At 42.4% G+C, this 21,698-nt stretch overlaps 1 protein-coding gene across 5 annotated transcripts in view; it reads left to right on the forward strand.

The window, feature by feature from the left end:
* The window catches only part of FEZ1 (fasciculation and elongation protein zeta 1), a 162,735-nt gene that overhangs the window by 114,259 nt on the left and 26,778 nt on the right, over positions 1 to 21,698 (forward strand). For all 5 annotated transcript variants that reach the window (XM_084612072.1, XM_084612071.1, XM_084612069.1 and 2 more), the window contains one exon: positions 8,955 to 9,035. In XM_084612072.1, the coding sequence (XP_084468198.1) occupies positions 8,955 to 9,035 (81 nt within the window). The remainder of the gene's footprint in view (positions 1 to 8,954; positions 9,036 to 21,698) is intronic.

Raw genomic sequence — 21,698 nt, forward strand, 5'->3', positions numbered from 1 at the left:
CCTTAAAAACACTCCATGTCTTCATGAAAGACTGATTGCCAGCGTGGCAAGCACACCTAGCAGCTCTTCCTTGTTGTGTGCAGTTGCCCAACCAACCATGCTGGCTACACACTCCAGACGTACTTCTGCCTGCAGTATACAGGAGATATTGGATCAAGTGAGCCTGTGGGGAGAAGAGGCACAGCTAAGGAATAGTCGTAGAAACATGGATATCTATGAACAGTTTGCTCAGGGGATGTGGGCAAAAGGGGTGTAATAGAGATCAGCAGCCGTGCCATGTGGAAATTAAGAAATTGAGGGGGGCATCCCACAACACTCAATTTGGTGCTGAGCCACAGACCGGCGACTTTTATGACAAGCTGCATGCCATACTTGCCAGAGACCCCACCAGCACCCAGCAGCCCACTGCAGATATCTCGGTGGAGCCCAACACACAGAACCCTGCTGTGAACAGCAACGAGGAGGAGAAAGAACACATGGTGGGAGGGTCCAGCTATGCTGCAATTCAGGACCTATTTAAGACTCCACTGCAGTCTAGGTGGTCTCACCAGCCAAGCACGGATGAGCCTGATCCAGAAGAAGGAATCTCGGGTAAGTGTGTGCATGCTTACACTGTTTAAATGTAAAGATGGGCCTGGGCCATACTAAGTTACCAAAGACATATGTATCAACTTTTCATTGTCTTACACAGATGAGAAGAAGTAGGAGTACCGGTAGAGTTGATATCTGCTCATTCCCAGTGCAGGGTGTGCAAAGCAATTTGTTGATGCACGTAGGAATGTCGCTTCTGTCCTCCTGAGAGATTTCACTGACACTTTCATGGACGTGCTCTGCAGACCTCTCCCACAGGTTTCTAGGAAGGGCTGCCTTCTTTCTTCCTTCATGGTAGGACATTTTCCCACACTACTCTGCAATAAGTTCAGCTGACATGATTGCAGTAAACTAGTGGCATATGGGCCCAGGTGGCTTCAGGACACCAGCAGCTGTGTTCTCTGTGCCTTTGTTACCCTCAGGAGTGTGATTTCAGCAAAAATCACCCCAGCCTGTGGAAAACAGTACCAAGTTTCAGTGCCAGTGCCCTATACTTATACCCATAAAAATAGGGACCAAATTGTTTCAGCAACTGAAAATGTTAATGCTCTCCTTCCCCCCCGCACCCCCCAAGGTGACCACTTATAGATCATACTCACTATGGCTGGGATGGAGAGCTGTACTATGCAGAGGCGCTCCACAGCTGAAGTGTCAAGAAGCCTGTCTTATTAACGTTTTATTATGGGAATGAGGGAAGGCAATTTGGAACCTTATATTTTGCTTGTTGTTGTGACATTTACATAATGGTAAATGTGTGTTTTATCTATAGCTGCTGCTGTTAAGGTCTTGAGGGGTACCCTCGTCATCACCATGGAACACCTGACTCTGATGTGAAGGACAAAGAAGAGGAGATCCTACAAGCCAGTGCTGAATTGGAACGCAGACAAAGGGCCCGGCTGGCCAATGGCAGAAGGCATGGAGAGGGATAGAAAGAACAGGGGAAAATGGAGAAAGACCCAAGAATCTCATCAGGAAAAGGAGAGGGAGATGCACCTCGACATAATGGAGCTTCTCAGGTAGCAAACACATATGCTGCAAACTCTAGTTGACCTAAAGGTCCAACAATCATGGATTTGCCATTCTTTGCAGTCCCTGGAGACCTCCATAGTGGCATCTTCCTACACCCTGCAACAATCCACTTGGCACCATGGGTCACATACATACCCCACCACGCCACGCTAGCAGACAGTAAGGACAACTGCAACTTCACATACAGCATTGACCTACGAGAGGCACGGCTGCTGTATGTGTAGCTAAAATGGACTGCATTTGTGCACTGAAATGACACTGAGCAGCTGCTTTTCTAAATCTTTGCTGCCTTTTAAATGTAAAGTTCTCTTCAGTTAATTTATGTTTGTATTGTGTTGCCCTTTCTTAGCTGCACATTTTTACACTGCTTTCACCAGTCAATAAAATTCTGGTTTTGAAGACAAATTCATCTTTACTAGTGCATCACGCATATTGCAGAACATGTAGAAGTACTCAAAGCGCCCAGTACTTGTAAGTGTATGGCACCAGACAACTCATAGGTTCAAGAAAATGCCGAGTACCGTGTGTAAATGTACAGAGAGCACTGCTTAATTCATCGTTTCAGTGAAAGAGTGTAATGTTATAAATGTTCATAGGGTTATTATAAGACAGTGTTATACACATAAATGTACAACACATGCTGCACAATTCCAAACAGCCCACAAACCTTTGGGGCCAGAGAAAAGTCCAGCACAGCACACTAGTGTGACGACACCTTTAAAGTGCTCTTTCAAAGCCCCCTACAACTGCATAGCTCCATGCTGGGCTCTTGTAACGGCCCTTGTGTCTGGGTATTCCACCTCTGTGCTCCACCCTAGTGGCAACTTTTCTTCCTTTGCCTTATAGATATTATGCAGGAGACAACAGGCTGCTATAACCATTGGGATATTTTTCTCATTGAGATCCAGTCTTGTGAGTAAACAATGCCAACATCCCTTCAATCTACCAAAAGCACATTCAAATTTTATCCTGCACCTGCTGAGCTGGTAGTTGAATCTTTTGTTGCTCTCAAGGTGGCCTTCATGACCTGGGGAGCAAGGTGTAGGCTTGGTCCCCCAGGATCACTACTGGCATTTCAGCATCACCAATGGTAATCTGCTGGTTGGGAAAGTATGTCCCTTTTTGCAGCTTTCTGAACAGTCGTGTGTTCTTAAAGATGACAGCCTCATGTACCTTCCCTGACCAGCTCACACTAATATTGCTGAAGCATCCCTGGAGATCACCAAGTCTTGCATAACCATAGAGAAGTAGCCCTTTCTGTTGAGGTATGCTATAGGAAGGTGGTCTGGTGCCAAAAGAGGAATATATATGTGTGCTGTCCATTGCTCCACCACAGTTCAGGAACCACACTGTTGCAAATCAGTCCACTATGTTCTGCATATTGCTGAGGCGACGTTTATATGACACAGCTTTTAGCGACATGGCTGTGTCACCAAAGCTGTGCTGCTAGAAGTCGTGCGGTATAGCTGCTGTTTGTCGGCTCTCCTGCCGACAAAAAACTTCTACCCCCAGCGAGTGGCATTCACATTGTCGGCAGGAGAGCGCTCCTGCTGACAACGCTCTGTTCACACTGCCACTTAGAATCATAGAATCATAGAATATCAGAGTTGGAAGGGACCTCACTAGTCCAACCCCCTGCCCAGAGCAGGACCAATCCCCAACTAAATCATCCCAGCCAGGGCTTTGTCAAGCCTGACCTTAAAAATATCTAAGGAAGGAGATTCCACCACCTCCCTAGGCAACGCATTCCAGTGTTTCACCACCCTCCTAGTGAAAAGGTTTTTCCTAATATCCAACCTAAATCTCCCCCACTGCAACTTGAGACCATTACTCCTTGTCCTGTCATCTGCTGTCACTGAGAATAGTCTAGATCCATCCTCTTTGGATCCACCTTTCAGGTAGTTAAAAGCAGCTATCAAATCCCCCCTCATTCTTCTCTTCTGCAGGCTAAACAATCCCAGCTCCCTCAGCCTCTCCTCATAAGTCATGTGTTCCAGACCCCTAATCATTTTTGTTGCCCTTCGCTGGACTCTCTCCAGTTTCTCCACATCCTTCTTGTAGTGTGGGGCCCAAAACTCGACACAGTACTCCAGATGAGGCCTCACCAATGTCGAATAGAGGGGAACGATCACGTCCCTCGATCTGCTGGCAGTGCCCCTATTTATACACCCCAAAATGCCATTGGCCTTCTTGGCAACAAGGGCATACTGTTGACTCATATCCAGCTTCTCGTCCACTGTCACCCCTAGGTCCTTTTCTGCAGAACTGCTGCCTAGCCATTCAGTCCCTAGTCTGTAGCGGTGCATGTGATTCTTCCGTCCTAAGTGCAGGACTCTGCACTTGTCCTTGTTGAACCTCATCAGATTTCTTTTGGCCCAATCCTCCAATTTGTCTAGGGCCCTCTGTATCCTATCCCTGCCCTCCACCATATCTACCACTCCTCCCAGTTTACTGTCACCCGCAAACTTGCTGAGAGTGCAATCCACACCATCCTCCAGATCATTAATGAAGATATTGAACAAAACCGGCCCGAGGACCGACCCTTGGGGCACTCTGCTAGATACCGGCTGCCAGCTAGACATGGAGCCATTGATCACTACCCGTTGAGCTCGACAATCTAGTCAACTTTCTACCCACCTTGTAGTGCATCCATCCAGCCCATACTTCTTTAACTTGCTGGCAAGAATACTGTGGGAGACCGTGTCAAAAGCTTTGCTAAAGTCAAGGAATAACACGTCCACTGCTTTCCCTTCATCCACAGAACGAGTTATCTCATCATAGAAGGTAATTAGATTAGTCGGGCATGACTTTCCCTTGGTGAATCCATGCTGACTGTTCCTGATCACTTTCCTCTCCTCTAAGTGCTTCAGAATTGATTCCTTGAGGACATGCTCCATGATTTTTCTGGGGACTTGCTGCAGCAAAACTTTTGTCTTTCAGGGCAGGGGGTTTAACACCTCTAAAAGACAAAAGTTTTGTCATTCCATTGCCAGTGTAGACATAGCCTGAGAGTTGCAGTCCTGAATAGCAGGACGTGATTAATGGTCCTACAGAACTGCATGACAATGCCCCGCACTGTGGATTTTCCAACTCCAGAATGACTTCCCTCTGAGAGGTAGCAATCCGGCATTGCAAGCTTCTAGACTATGATCACCACTTGCTTCTCAACTGTCAACGCAATTCTCATTCTGGTGTCTATGTGCTGTAGGGCTGGGGTGATCTCAGGCACAGATCCTGGAATGTGGCCTTTTGCATCTGAAAGTTCTGACTGCTCATCATCCCAAACCTGCATTATGAGGTGATACCACCAGTAGGTGCTTGTTTCTCAGGCCCAGAAGTATTGCTCCACAGTGTGAAGCTGCTCTATGAATGCCGCTAAGAACCTTGAATTGTTTTTTGCTGTGTCCTTTCGCAATCTGTCCTTGAAGAAATCATCATGCCCTCCACTGCTGTAGTGTTTCCTGATAATTTTGGAGAATCTTGTGTCCTGTTGTCATAAATATAAAGGGAAGGGTAAACCCCTTTGAAATCCCTCCTGGCCAGGGGAAAGCTCCTCTCACCTGTAAAGGGTTAAGAAGCTAAAGGTAACCTCACTGGCACCTGACCAAAATGACCAATGAGGAGACAAGATACTTTCAAAAGCTGGGAGGAGGGAGAGAAACAAAGGGTCTGTGTCTGTCTATATGCTGGTCTTTACCGGGGATAGACCAGGAATGGAGTCTTAGAACTTTTAGTAAGTAATCTAGCTAGGTATGTGTTAGATTATGATTTCTTTAAATGGCTGAGAAAAGAATTGTGCTGAATAGAATAACTATTTCTGTCTGTGTATCTTTTTTGTAACTTAAGGTTTTGCCTAGAGGGGTTCTCTATGTTTTTGAATCTAATTACCCTGTAAGATATCTACCATCCTGATTTTACAGGGGGGATTTCTTTATTTCTATTTACTTCTATTTTTTATTAAAAGTCTTCTTGTAAAGAACTGAATGCTTTTTCATTGTTCTCAGATCCAAGGGTTTGGGTCTGTGGTCACCTATGCAAATTGGTGAGGCTTTTTATCCAACATTTCCCAGGAAAGGCGGGGGGTGCAAGTGTTGGGAGGATTGTTCATTGTTCTTAAGATCCAAGGGTCTGGGTCTGTAGTCACCTAGGCAAATTGTATCCTCACCAATCCTCACCAATTTGCCTAGGTGACTACAGACCCAGACCCTTGGATCTTAAGAACAATGAACAATCCTCCCAACACTTGCACCCCCCGCCTTTCCTGGGAAATGTTGGATAAAAAGCCTCACCAATTTGCATAGGTGACCACAGACCCAAACCCTTGGATCTGAGAACAATGAAAAAGCATTCAGTTCTTTACAAGAAGACTTTTAATAAAAAATAGAAGTAAATAGAAATAAAGAAATCCCCCCTGTAAAATCAGGATGGTAGATATCTTACAGGGTAATTAGATTCAAAAACATAGAGAACCCCTCTAGGCAAAACCTTAAGTTACAAAAAAGATACACAGACAGAAATAGTTATTCTATTCAGCACAATTCTTTTCTCAGCCATTTAAAGAAATCATAATCTAACACATACCTAGCTAGATTACTTACTAAAAGTTCTAAGACTCCATTCCTGGTCTATCCCCGGTAAAGACCAGCATATAGACAGACACAGACCCTTTGTTTCTCTCCCTCCTCCCAGCTTTTGAAAGTATCTTGTCTCCTCATTGGTCATTTTGGTCAGGTGCCAGCGAGGTTACCTTTAGCTTCTTAACCCTTTACAGGTGAGAGGAGCTTTCCCCTGGCCAGGAGGGATTTCAAAGGGGTTTACCCTTCCCTTTATATTTATGACACCTGTATTTGCAACGCTCGTGAGAATATTTCAGAACTGTGTCAGGTCCATGCTTCTGTCAAAGATGGTGGACACTGAACAGTGCTATGCAGGCTTGTGGGATCTTAACAAAGGTGTGAAAATCATGGGAAAGTGATGGCATTATGGAATGGAAAAAGTTGCATGATGGGAGCTTGACCCCAATTTCCCAGAGTTACCTGTGTAACTCATTTTACCCCGCAACACAGTGCAAAAACTTCCCAGAAGGCACTGTGCTGGATGGCGGCATGTGGCTGTAACATTGTGGGGTGCAATCCAGACCATTGAGGGGTTGTCATCACCTGCTTTATAATCCTCAGTGCCTTGTAAAATGCTCTGCTGCTGTAGCTTCCAGCCAGCATACAAACATGCACTGTCTGTGTGTGATAAGCCTCTCTGGACCAACAACTCTGACTCCAGCAGCCTGCTTCTTGCACCACAGCAACACTCTGGCCTCCAGCAGCCTTGGTTTCACCTGGCAAGAAGACCCCAACATCACTCACTCTGGATTTTTCCCCAAACCATGTGATCTGCAACATCCAGCCCTTTGCTGGACCATTCAGAGGGATACTATGGTTCATTTGCTCCTCTAAAGAGACAAACTGCATAGCTTACCACTTTGACTGGAGTTAATAATCACTCCAGTTCAAACGGCACTGGATTGGTTTAGATTAAAAGTAAAACAAGTGTATTAACAAAAGGAAATAGGATTTCAGGTGAGATCAAGTATAAAGAATAGACTTATAAATGGTATAAGCAAATCAAAGTGAAAAATGCTTTCTAGATATTAAGATTTAACAATACTACACTCCTGATTCAAGGTAAGATTCTTCCCAAACCACTTCCCAGCAAGGTGGAAGGATATTCCTCCCCCTTTGTCAGGATTTTCTACAAAGTCCAAAGTTCTCTGTTCCTTTGTCTTCTTAGGTGAATGATAACTTGGGGTTCTTTGTACCTGTCTTTTATAGTCCAGTGAACCTTTGAAATGGATTCTTCTGAAGGTTACCCCCAAAGTAAAGTTCATTCAAACTGTGAGGAAGGTGGCATGGAGTCTGCTGATGAAGGAGATTCCATGCTGGCTTTTTCCCCCACCAGTGTTTGCTAAAGTGAAATGAATGTCCACTTGACATGTGATTGTCAGTTGATTCTCTGACACTTGGCTGGAGACGTTGGTCTGTCCTTTTTCTGAGAGAAACTTGTTTATCCAATTCCCCAGATTTGTCTGATAAACACAGTTTAGTTCCACATTTCCTTCATATCGGTATGGTCCATTTGGGCATTTTCCATACCTACACCATGCAAGAATATTAATAATCAGTGTGTTATTGCTTTATATTGATATTTTCCATGCTGCCTTTTGACAGATTATGGCATTAGTGAATTGGGGTACACTGAACAGGTCAGATGATCTGAAACTCACTAACAGATACCAGTGACCGCTGGTCCTCTTGCACTGGGATGCTGTTAGGGTCACACTGGCGTACTGGGATATCTACTCACGGTGCACTGCCCTTTGCATGGATATAAATACTCCTAGAGAGCATGCAAAATGCCAGTGCAGGCAGCCAAGTATGTACAAGCAAAAGCAATACGCTAACTGTGGCAGCTGCATGCTGACATACCTTGTATCACCCGGACTTTGTTGTGTAGACATGGCCTTGGCCTGCAGAATACAGAAACAAAGGCATTGCCAGACTGAATCAGACCAAGAGTCAAAGTAGTTCTATATCCTCCCTCTAACAGTAGCTAGTACCAGCTTCTTCCAAAAGAGGTGCAATACACCCCAAAATAGGTACTTATGGAATAACCTACACAAAGGGATAAGTTCATTCCTGACCACTCAGTTAGATGTCAACTTATACCCTGAAATATGAGGATTTATAAACATTCTAATTTTTAACCTTATCTATTGCAACTCTGGAATACCCAGTCCTTTTTTTAACTTTGCTAGTCTTTTGATGTCAGTTATATGTTGTGGCGATGATTCCATAGGTTAATTGCGCATTGTGTAAAAATATATTTTATAGATTCCAAAGCCAGAAGGGACCGTTGTGATTGTCTAGTGTAACACGTACTAGTTATTATCTAGTATAACACAGGCCATAGAACTTCCCCAAAACAATTCCTAGAGCAGCTTTTAGAAAAACATCCAAATATGATTTAAAAGTTGTTAGTAGTAGAGAATCTAGATGCCCATTAGTAAACTGTTCCAGTGGTTAATTATCCTCACTGTTAAAAATGTACGTGTTATTTCCAGTTTGAATTTGTCTAGCTTCAGCTTCCAACCATTGGATTGTGTTTCCTTTTACAAGTTTTAAATTTGTCAACTTTAAGTTTCATTCTTGTGTCCCATTGTTCTTGTATCATGGGAAATAGAAGTGCCCAATTTGCCTTCCTTGGACCATTCATAAATTTGTAAAGCTTTATTGTATCCCCTCTAGCACTGCGTAAATCAGATGCTTTTCTCTTCTATGCAGCGATTCAGTATGGAAGGAATCTCTAATATCTTGCAGACTGGTATTCGGCAGACATTTGGGAATTCAGCAACTGATAAACAGGTGTGTGTAAAGTCCTCTGCATAGATCAGGTACTCCCAGGAGTCGATGCATGTCATTTCTTCTGAATAAACAAAAACATTTCTATTATTTCATTTGAAGAAGAAAGCAGGGTTTTGAACAGAGTTGACTGATATTAAACCAATTGATTTACAAATATTTTTGCAACTAAAAGTGCTGAGTTTGGTTTGTGATGACTTTTGGGCTCATGATTTCCATTTTTCATTAATATTCAGGCACTGCTTGGTGTTTTAGAAATTGTGTGCAAATCCTAAAATTTTCACACAATTTAGTATGAAGGACTTCTCATCTGAAAAGTCATGTCAGAAAGTTTGTGATTCATTATTCACTGAGCGCTACTCATTCTTCTTTTTAAAAAGTTTCACTCATCCAAACAGGAACAGAAACAATACTGTGTGATTTAGATGACCAACCACATAAAACAAAGGACAAATAGTTGAAATGAACAGTTTGTGATTAGTCAATAGTCTGAAAATAATTCATCCAGAGTATTTGGTGAATACTTATGAATAATGACCTTTTTAAAGAAGGATTCAGTAACCAAAAATGGAACTAAATTATGCCCAATGTTATCTGTACGGGGTAATTCAAACTGCTCTGGCTGGAATTCTGAAAGAAATAAGAGTTTGAGGAAAAGACATTTGGAATAAAGAAACCACACACTGCTCATCTCAGGTCTCACTCCTGTTTGCTATGCTCCTTGGCTTAGCCCTGCATTTCAACATTAGAAGATTTGCATTGCTTTCCTGTCTCTCTCCAGTGCTTAGTGAACTGGCTCAGACTATGTCCTCCATTATAAGGACATTTAAGTTCTGAAATAATCTAAAACATGAAAAACTATAGTGGTTCTTCTTTCATAAATCCTCTGTGATCTCTTCAAGAGCTCCTTGTGCTTTGGTATTACAATATGTCTCCTTCCAGCCTCCAGAGAAGTTATCCAGAAAATCAGCACACCTTTAGGCTGGTTTAAGTCTTCTGTGGCTCTCTTGTTGGGCCCCAGGAGTCTCCAGGCTGGTGTTAGGGGTTGAAGGTCTCTGGTAGCATATGTTGAATGGATCTGTGCTGCCTGGGGAGGGTTTCACGAGGGTTAGATCCCGTGAAAGGACACAAGACTTCCATGTAGATGGCCCTGGACAATCTGGTGGTCCATATGGTACCCAATGCATCCACCACATTTCAGGATGTGCTTATTGGCATCTACCGTGGAGTGCCAGATCCCATTCCCTCCAATGGCATGCTATGGGATACTTTCTGAAAAAGAGTCCTTGTGGAGGTTTCTTCATAAAACATTCCCTCCTGCCACTTTTCATGTTGGAGGAAACGAATTTTCTCAGAGTTTGACCCAAAATGAGGTGTGATTCCACATGAGTCCTGCTCCTTTACTGTGCACCATTCACCCTGCATATAGAGAGAGGCAGGAGTGAGGCAGAAACAATAGTGCTTGATCATGTGCTTAATGACTGCATCATAAAGATGCATGCACCCCAAGGGGAAGGGTTAAGATTATGGCCTTTCCTAACTTGTGAGTACTTCACTCAGTAACAATGACTGGGTTTTTACCATTGTTTTTCTCAATTAATTCCCCAGATGGTTAAAAAAAAATTGCTTAAAAATAAATTACATAATGTGGAACTAACTTTTTGTTTTAAGTATTTGTTAAACAAAAGGGACCTGCTATGTAGGATAAAATTAACTCGGACAGTGTAAACTCTGAGTGGCTGGACCATCCCATCTTGGTGTAAATCAACAAATTAAGAGTTAGATTGTGGATTTACCATAGTTGTTGATTAGCCTGGCTTGCTGTAATTATGGCTGGTGAGCTACTTTACAGTCCTTGTGCTGAAGTTTGATACAATACTGTTCTACAATGTTTTGTTCTGTGAAATTGCGGAACTATTAACTATGGTTTGTAACTTGTCTTTTAAATCAGCTTCTGTACCCAATGACTGGAAGATAGCTAATGTAACGCCAATATTTAAAAAGGGCTCTAGAGGTCATCCCAGCAATTACAGACTGGTAAGTCTAATATCAGAACTGAGCAAATTAGTTGAAACAATAGCAAAGAATAAAATTGTAAGACACATAGAAGAACATAAATTGTTGGCAAAAGTCAACATGGTTTCTGTAAAGGGAGATCATGTCTTACTAATCTATTAGAGTTCTTTGAGGGGATCAACAAACATGTGGACAAGGGGGATCCAGTGGATATAGTGTACTTAGATTTCCAGAAAGCCTTTGACAAGGTCCCTCCCCAAAGGCTCTTAAGTAAATTAAGTTGTCATGGGATAAGAGGGAAGATCATTTCATGGATTGAGGACTGGTTAAAAGACAGGGAACAAAGTGTAGGAATAAGTGGTAAATTTTCAGAATGGAGAGGGGTAACTAGTGGTGTTCCCCAAGGGTCAGTCCTAGGACCAATCCTATTCAACTTATTCAGAAATGATCTGGAGAAAGGAGTAAACAGTGAAGTGGCAAAGTTTGCAGACAATACGAAACTGCTCAAGATAGTTAAGACCAAAGCAGACTGTGAAGAACTTCAAAAAGATCTCACAAAACTAAGTGATTGGGCAACAAAATGGCAAATGAAATTTAATGTGGATAAATGTAAAGTAATGCACATTGGAAAAAATAACCCCAACTATACATACAATATGATGGGGGCTAATTTAGCTACAACTAATCAGGAAAGAGATCTTAGCATCATCGTGGATAGTTCTCTGAAGAGTCCACGCAGTGTGCAGCGGCAGTCAGAAAAGCAAACGGGATATTAGGATACATTAAAAAAGGGATAGAGAATAAGATGGAGAGTATCTTATTGCCCTTATATAAATCCATGGTACGCCCACATCTTGAATACTGTGTACAGATGTGGTCTCCTCATCTCAAAAAGATATACTGGCATTAGAAAAGGTTCAGAGAAGGGCAACGAAAATGATTAGGGGTTTGGAATGGGTCCCATATGAGGAGAGATTAAAGAGGCTAGGACTTTCAGCTTGGAAAAGAGGAGACTAAGGGGGATATGATAGAGGTCTATAAAATCATGAGTAGTGTGAAGAAAGTGAATAAGGAAAAGTTATTTACTTGTTCCCATAGTATAAGAACTAGGGGCCACCAAATGAAATTAATGGGCAGCAGGTTTAAAACAAATAAAAGGAAGTTCTTCGTCACACAGTGCACAGTCAATCTGTGGAACTCCTTGCCTGGGGCAGTTGTGAATGCTAGGACTGTAACAGGGTTTAAAAGAGAACAAGATAAATTCATGGAGGTTAAGACCGTTAACGGCTATTAGCCAGGATGAGTAAGGAATGGGGTCCCTAGCCTCTGTTTGTCAGGGGGTGGAGATGGATGGCAGGAGAGAGATCACTTGATCATTACCTGTTAGGTTCACTCCCGCTGGGGCACCTGGCATTGGCCACTGTCGGCAGACAGGATACTGGGCTGGATGGGCCTTTGGTCTGACCCAGTATGGCCATTCTTAAGTTCTTATGTTCAACATATTCATTAATGATCTGGTTCCAAAGAGGATGGAGCTCGGCTGTTCTCGGTGGTGGCAGATGGCAGAACAAGGAGCAATGGTCTCAAGTTGCAGTGGGGGATATTAGGAGAAACTGTTTCGCTAGGAGGGTGGAGAAACACTGGAATGGGTTACCTAGGGAGCTGGTGGAATCTCCATCCTTAGAGGTTTTTAAGGCCTAGTGTGACAAAGCCCTGGCTGGGATGATTTAGTTGGGGTTGGACTAGATAACCTCTTGAGGTCTCTTCCAACCCTGATATTCTATGATTCTTTGATACGTTAGTTAAAAATTTAAGCATTGTTGGGTAAAACAGAGTCCATTTAATTTAGACGTAAACAGTTTAGCTTTGCCTTTATTTTTGTACATTTAAAGCTCACTGCCTTAGGACCAGACCCCTATCTGTAAGTCAGAGTCATGATTCAGTGCCTGGTTCCCGCTTGCTCCAGGGTAGAAGTAATTTGTGCCAGCCTTTTACTTGGTACAGATTACTTGCCCCTCCATGCCAGTGTAACCCTGTGGTTGCTCCTGTGATCTGAGTCATAGAGGATGTGAGTTGTTACAGCCCCTACTGACAGAGTCTTGGTTCAAGCACTGGGCAGCTCATGCATTTAGCTGAGGAGGTCCCCAGTGTGTCAGCCATCACATCAGCTCAGCTGTCCACCCACTCCTCTGCCACTTGCCCATTCCTGCCTGGGAAGGGCAGTAGAATCCCCACAAGCTCTGTAAAGCGTGATGTAGGTACAGCCACAACCTTACTCTAAACTTGTAAGTCTTGATGCAACTCGGACTTCAGCGCCTACATGAAACACTATTCCAAATAACAAGCCACTTTCCTAATATTGCTGATTGAACTGGTTGAAATTGTGGTTTCCCCAGGAAGTCTTTCTGCAGTAGGGGTGCCAAAACTAGGGCTTCTCAGGGGAAGCATCACCACACAGTGCTGAGCAGCCCTGGATAAGCATAAAAGAAGCTTTGTTACAATTCCTAGTTTAATTTAATGATTTAAGTGACCAGGTTTAGGTGGGGAGCCAGGGGGGAGCTTGATGGAAAAGGAGAGAAATGAAGGGTAAGCTGGAGAGAAGCAGGTTCCTCCCCAGCCCATCTCATGAGACCAGCTACCCTTTTGGTACAGTACCAATTCACAACAATTATTATGGGGACACTTGATCCCCAGTGTTAGATTTGGTCATAAAAAATGGGAGCTGAAAGTGCTACTGGGCCAGAAGCCTCAGCTAAAAGTGGTCAGGCTGAAGGGGAGATGGAAGATGGGAGTCTGAGCCCCAGGGCACTAGGAAACCTGAAAAATCAGTAAATCAGTAACAAATTATCTTATAATAAATGACAACATAACAATTTCCATTCTCATCCTTGCTCTTCAGTCACATATGGTCAAATTCAGCCCTGTGCAGGGGACCAGCCTGAGGCAGAGGCATTACCTGAACCCTCACCTCTGTGCAGGGCCAAGCAAGAAGCATAGGTTCCACCGAACTGTGCAGGACCTGGCATAAGGCCCAGACTCCTAACCCCTGTACAGGGCCCAGCATGAGGCCCAGGCCCCACAACCCCATACTCCTCCATAGGAACTGGCATAAGGCCTCGGTCTAAATCCACACCTCTTTGCCTGGGGACAGCCAAAAACCTAGGCCACACCTGACATCTCATACCTGTACAGGGGCCAGCATGGCACCACTTAAGTCCCACTGAAGCCCTCAAAATAAGGTTTTACTGGCAGGGTAGTGGGGCCTACACCTAGTGCTGGCCCATGAATAGGGCTGAGTATCACCCTAAGACAGTGATACTTAGACTGCGGCTTGCGAGCTGCAGGTGGCTTTTTAATGTCTCTCCTGTGGCTCTTTGTAGCATGTGATATTAAAACACTGTATGATTTAATCATTAACCAATCACAGTGCTTTTACGATGTTATTAACCAATTAAGTTATTAACTTGCACTAAGTTATTAATATATTTGCCGTGAGAATAATATATAATACAAAAACTATTTCCTCTGTCATACTATTCACATATGAATGGTACAATAGTAAATGAAACAATGAATTCACACTACTGTGGCTCTTTTGGGTAATGTTGATCATTAATTTGGCTGAGTATCGCTGCCATAAGAACTTTCCAAAATGTTCAGATTTGGGGCCAAAATGTTCCAGGCTCAGTCTTTGCTCAGTCTATGAAATAATCAGGTGATTATTTTATATGGAAAATCTGAACAAAAGTTTTCAATTATTTTTGAGGGTAAGGTGAGTAAGAAACAACCAAACATAAAATACTTGCCCTATTACAAAAGAAGTGTTTGCAATGTCTTTGTTTTATCAGCCATACAGCCAAAAGTGTTGAAAAGGGACACAGTCCATTGCCTTTGGCTGCTTTGGTGGAAATTGCTTTTCAATTATGAAAATCAAGTATCTGTGCTGTAGATTATCCCCAGGCCACGCTGAATGTATAAGTGGCTTTCACTGAATCATAGACTGCGGTAAGGACAGAAGACCTTGCCTTAGTCACTGTACACTACATGAACTCATGGAGTGATTGTCTTAGCTGCTGTATACCTGTAAGGTGCCCTGTAAGGTCCTCAGGAAAGCCATTAATTTGCTGCAGACATTAGGAGGTCTGCAGCAGGAGAGTTCCTCTCTTGCATACCTTCTAAGGTGAAGAGGGTTGGAGCTTCTCTCCATCACCTTCCTGGCCTGCTGATAGTATATGCACATCCACAGAGACTCCTAGCAGCTGGAGGTGCTTTGGGGAAAGGATCTGTGGAACAGGATGGTTCCAGTGGCATCCCTAACATGTGTGGGACAGGGCATTACATTGGGGCCAGAGGGGTCCTAACATGTTTGGGACACTGTGTTCCAGTGAGACCTCTAGCATTTGTGGGACAACGCGTTGCAGTGAGACACTAGCGTGTGTGGAGCAGAGCATTTCTGTGCGGTCCTGGCATATATTGGACTGAATGTTCCAGTGAGGTCCCAGCATCTGTGAGACATGGTGGTTGAGTGGGACCCCTAGCATGTTTGAGAAAGGACATATCAGTGGGGTCCTAGCATGTATGAGAGAAAGTATTGCTGTTGTCTCCTAGTGTGTGTTGGACAGGGAGTTCCAGTGGGGCCTCTTCCTGCCCAGCTGAGCCTGCCTGCAGTCAATCCCTACTCCCTTGCTTTTCCTCCAGGTGCAGCCTGTGGACTTAATAGGCCTACCTCGCCCCCTTAGCCCCTACCAGGCCTGTGTGGGGTGGACACCTGATCACAACATCTCAGGATCAGAACCAAGAAAGTCTGAGACCTCAGGAAACAGTGCGGGGTGGAAGCCATGATAGTGAAGCCTGCTCCAGTAGCCTCCCTCTTTTCTTTATTGTCGCCCCTCAAAGTCTCTTTCTTTAAGGATCAAAAAAAAAAAAAAAGGGGGAAGCGATAGGTGGAATAGCTCATCCCCTCGTTATTTCGTCCACCCATCAGGGCTAATATCTGACACATTAATTTTGGTTCATCAATTTCTAGTTCCACATTTTCTGTTTTTACCACACATGATTTTACATAGTCCATATCAACAGGCCCTTTTGTTTCGACAAATTCAATTTTTCTTTCTCCTTTTTGTACTTTTTCCTATCAACATTTTTTATTATAGGTTATTTGGACATGTTATGATCTTTCACATACTTTGTACAGTTGAGCTCACAATTAGAGTACATTCGTAGGCCCATTTATCACAACATAATCCCTCTTTTATGAACCAATTATGCCTAGGATCGAACATTTGTTCATAGAATCATAATTACAAAGAAAAATTATCTTAGTTTATGCTTAAGGAAAAAGAAAAAGGTTCTTGGTTATATTTTAAGGTGTGCAAATTCCTTATCTCAAAATTGGAATTTATAAATTTTACTTAATTAGATGTTACAAAAATTAAAGTTAAACTTTCCAGATGTTAACAAAGCTAAGAACTTACAACTCACTTCATTTGTAGCTAAAACAAAAGTTAAAACTGCTTCTGTTTAAAAACAAACCAGCTCTTATCACTTCTTTGGCTGTATGCCCAGAATGGGTAAAGATGGCAAAAATGTCCCCCCTCTTTTGTCACTTACACAGATAAAGCTGTACATTTACACAAACCATGAACATTTTATGCATTAATGGTTAAGCTTGTTCACTTGGAGAAAAACAGCCCTGGTGGCATTTGTACCTAAGTATATTCCCTCCTTTAAAAAGAAGCAACAAAACGATGTTCTTTTGGAACCACTTTTGTATTTGTGACCCATTTGCAACACCAAAGGTGGCAAAAACAGCAAGGAAAAAAATTGCAAAATCTAAACCACAAGGGAAAAAAACATTGCAAAACCAAAACAATTAGAAAAATTACCTAAAATTTGGTATTTCAAGAGCCCTTGGTTCTGGTGATTTGAGATTCAATTCACAGTCAGTGCAATAGCAGCCCTGAATTAAGATGGCATTTTGTTAACCAGAGGGTTACCCAAGGCATTATTTCAGTAAAAGTCTCTGTTAGCAACTTAACCTACAACAATTTAAAATAATTCATTTTTACCACTTTTGCTTTTTCTTAAAAATACTTTTTTCATTAAATCTTCAAGATTATTGCCAATTACAGTAACTGAAACCCTCAAAATAGAAGAAAAAATATGAAACAAAGCATGTGTTAAAATATTTTTTAAAGTTAATAGCTTTAAAATACTTGTTAACCCTCTTTTATTTTAAAGCAGAAACATTAACAGTTTGCTTTGCATGCTTATTTCAAACAAGCTCAATGTTTATTATAGACTATTGTGATATATTATGAACTTGCACATCCTTTTTACAGTTGAGCTCACAATCAGAGTAAATTTATAGGCCAAATTATCACAACAGGTCCTAACATGAATGGGACAGGGCATTCGAATGGGACCCCCTAGTCTGTGTGAGACAGGGCTTTCAAGCGAGAGCCTAGAGTGTGTGGGATACGGTCTCCCACAGTATTCTTGCGAGCAAGTTAAAGAAGTATGGGCTGGATGAATGGACTATAAGGTGGATAGAAAGCTGGCTAGATTGTCGAGCTCAATGGGTAGTGATCAATTGCTTGATGTCTAGTTGGCAGCCGGTATCAAGCAAAGTGCCCTAGGGGTCAGTCTTGGGGCCGGTTTCAACATCTTCATTAATGATCTGGAGGATGGCGTGGATTGCACCCTCAGCAAGTTCACGGATGACACTAAGCTGGGGGGAAAGGTAGATACGCTGGAGGGTAAGGATAGGGTCCAGAGTGACCTAGACAAATTGGAGGATTGGGCCAAAAGAAATCTGATGAGATTCAACAAGGACAAGTGCAGAGTCCTGCACTTAGGACGGAAGAATCCCATGCACTGCTACAGGCTGGGGACCAACTGACTCAGCGGCAGTTCTCAGAAGAGGACCTGGGGGTTACAGTGGATGAGAAGCTGGATATGAGTCAAGAGTGTGCCCTTGTTTCCCGGAAGGCTAACAGCATATTGGGCTGCATTAGTAGGAGCATTTCGACCAGATCGAGGAAAGTGATTATTCCCCTCTATTCGGCACTGGTGAGGCCACATCTGGAGTATTGCATCCAGTTCTTCCTCCCCTCTCGCCCCTCCCCCCCCGAAAGAATGTGGACAAATTGGAGAGACTCCAGCAGAGGGCAACAAAAATGATTAGGGGGCTGGGGCACATTAGTTTCTAATCTTTCATTTCCCAAAATGGCTGACCATTCTCCATCAAACTTTCCCTGTACGTTCACCTTTGAGCAAAGAAAAGTGGCCCAATTCCGCGATGCAAAATGAGTGCTAAGTTGATGAGAACTAAAATATTTATACCCATTATACAGTTGCCTTGCCCATGTGCACACAACGTCAATGAAAAATCATGCTTCAGGACTGGAAAACTTCAGCCCAAAAAGTTTGGGAAGTTATGAGCAACTGAAAAACAAGGGGTAGAATGGAAACACCTGTAATCTTAACGATGGTTTTGCTAGCTACTTTTCTGGATTTTTTTTATAACTAGGTGTGCATGGATAGCATTTGTAGAATCCACAACATAAAGTGATAGTGAAAATTTGCTAGCATATATAGCTCATGTAAATATGCAACAAAGTTAGTTGCATAATTAGTTGCCTTGTCTCCTGAATTCAAGCTATGGAAGGCTGTGCTTGAGGAAATGTACAAAACATGGTCCACTACCAAAATTATTAGAATAAGTGCCCTAGAGATAAGAAAAATGTATATTAAAAGTCTAAATACACATCTGTATATGTAATGTTATAGAAAAATATAATATATTGTGCTACTTGCAATATAATATATAATCCTGCAATTACAGGCTGTATTGTAATACATATGCACAAGGGGGCAGAGTTAAGCTTATGTATGTAACCTTAATTTTGATGCTGCTTGATTCTTAAATCCTTAATTGTGCCACTGTGAAATTCTCTTAATGGTGTTTTTTTTTTGTAGGGAACTTGGTCAAAATTGTAGAGAAATGGTGTTCCTACTCCTTTCCCCACTTGGTAAACATTTTCTTTATGCTATGGCCTATTTTAACTAGTCGGGGGAAATAAAAATCTTCCCATGACTCTGACTCAGTTTTTAAAAGTATTTTAAATGTAGTTTAAGAAGCTACTGTAATTATAGAGAATGTGCATTAGCAGGTTCTGGTGATTCTAGGCACAAAGCCAAAAGGTCTGTAATCAGTGCACAAGTAGCCTGCTATTTACGGCATGCCATGGCGTGGGTTATTGCTGCACTAAGCTGTTCCTGGGTTTCTTTGGAAGTACCCAACTGAGGCTGACAAGATTGTCCTTCAAGTTTCAGTAGAACTCTGCCCTATCTGCCCCAGATGCACTGCATCGGGGTCTGATCCAGAGCTCACTGAGCGATGTCTACACTGTGGGCACTAACAGTGGACCTGTAATATAGACGCTTCCTACGGAGACAAAAGGGGGGTTTTTTCCCTCAGTATAACAGTGTCTACACTGGGAGTTAGACTGGTATAGCTACAGTTCTTGCGGAGGTGAATTTTCACATCTCTGAGCACTGTAACTATGTCAACCTAACTTTTTAAGTGTGGACCAGACCTAAGTTGAAGGAAAGACTCCCACTGGCTTCAGTGAGCTTTGGATAAGCCCTAACAGTGACAGTACCGTACAAAGAGCCCTTTACACACCCAGAGACATAGAGAGAAAAAACCACCACAACAACAAATGCTCCATTCACCCGAAAACAGAAAAGCTATAGTTTATAAGCTTTGCTCTGTGGAGCAGCAGTGGTCTGGAGAGAGGTGAATAGTCACATAGGGCTTGATTCTGCACTACCATAGTCAGGAGACGCTATTATCTATTGACTTCCTAGGGCGCAGATTGCATTAGAAGAAAGCTAAACATGCCCTGCCTACCTTCTTCATATTACTTTCCCATATAAATAGTTACTGTAGCCTTCACAGAGATGTTACATAATGGGGTGGGTCACTGCATTTGTGAATGTGAGAGGAGTTTTCAGTTTCTGTCAAGAAATAGCTCACACCATGAAAAAAATTGACAGCCCCCACACTAGAGGATTAAAAACTGAATTCAAAGAAATAAATAATCCATTTGTATGTAAGATCACTTCCATGTGCCCACAACTCTGTCTGACCTGTGAAACAAACTAACCCTACCCCAAATTCAGTGATGCTCTCAACCTAAGCCACTAGTATGAGTGCAAAATAAAGGCAGAACAAATACAGAATCAGTGACCATAAACCTGAGGTGGAAAATAACAGTAACAAATTACAGTAACAAAACTGAGTCAGGAAGAACTGTGCAATCAGCGTGAGAGTGGAGATGGTGAAACTAAGAGACACCATCTCCTGCAACACCAAAACATAAATGCAAGTAACAGTTTGTCTACATGGGGGCATCCAGGAAAGTTAATCCAAATTGAAGCCACTTTAATTCTGAATAATAGCATCTATATGGGATTTAGTGACATTTAACTAATCCACTTCAAATTCACACCTTTAGTTAATTTGGATTAACTTTCCTGGATGTCCCTGTGTAGAAAAGCCCTAAGATGCAGATGAAGTGAGCTGTAGCTCATGAAAGCTTATGCTCAAATAAATTGGTTAGTCTCTAAGGTGTGGCACCTTATTTACTTTTGAACATCTAAAGAAACATTTTGCTTAGGAAAAAGAAAAGGAGTACTTGTGGCACCTTAGAGACTAACCAATTTATTTGAGCATAAGATGCAGATGAAGTGAGCTGTAGCTCACGAAAGCTTATGCTCAAATAAATTGGTTAGTCTCTAAGGTGCCACAAGTACTCCTTTTCTTTTTCCTAAGCAAAATGTTTCTTTAGATGTTCAAAAGTAAATAAAGACCTTTCCATTAAAAATTGACCAGGAAAACTGCGGAATCCAGGGGGAAAGGAAAGATGCAACCCAGATAGCTTCAGCTTATATTGACTAGCCAACCAGTCGGACCAGACAATGGCCAGTGGTCATGGGATAAAACCACACACATACACAAAAAAGCCCTATCCCAGCAGGAGCTTGAAACTTAACTGTGACTAAAACCCACAGTAGTGGGCAGAACTGTGGGAATAATTGATTTTTCAGCTCACTGGCAGTGTTGAAATAAGGAGAAGAAGAAGAAGAAGAAGAAGAAGAAATTTTCAGGTTGACCAAAAAATGCAATTTTTCTGAATTTTCAGCAAATCATTTTGTAAGTTTTGTTTACTCTGCAATGAAACATTTTGAGTTGATTTTGACTAGTTTAAAACATTTTTATTGCTTTTAAATGAAATTGCAAGTAATTTTGAAATGAAAAGTTTTGAATTGAAAAATTGAAATGTCTTGTGTCAAAAAGGTCTAAATGAAATATTTTGACATTTTCAGGCGGGGGGGAGGTTGACAGAAACAATTTGACAAACATGAATTTCAGAATGTTTCAGCCAATCCAAATCTGCATTTTTCGGGGAGGGGAAAAACAACCAAAACCAAAAACTTTGGCCAGGATATTTCACCCAGCTTTAGTAAGGGGCTGGGTAGAGTCAGAACTTTTCTGCAGGACCCTCCAGAGGCCTTGTGTTTCCTCCAAAATGGTGGGCAGAATTTAGCCCTTGCCTGCCTCTGGCATATCCCGAGGAGTTC

Source organism: Lepidochelys olivacea, assembly GCF_965140295.1.
Source record: "Lepidochelys olivacea isolate rLepOli2 genome assembly, chromosome: 22".
Taxonomy (NCBI): domain Eukaryota; kingdom Metazoa; phylum Chordata; order Testudines; family Cheloniidae; genus Lepidochelys; species Lepidochelys olivacea.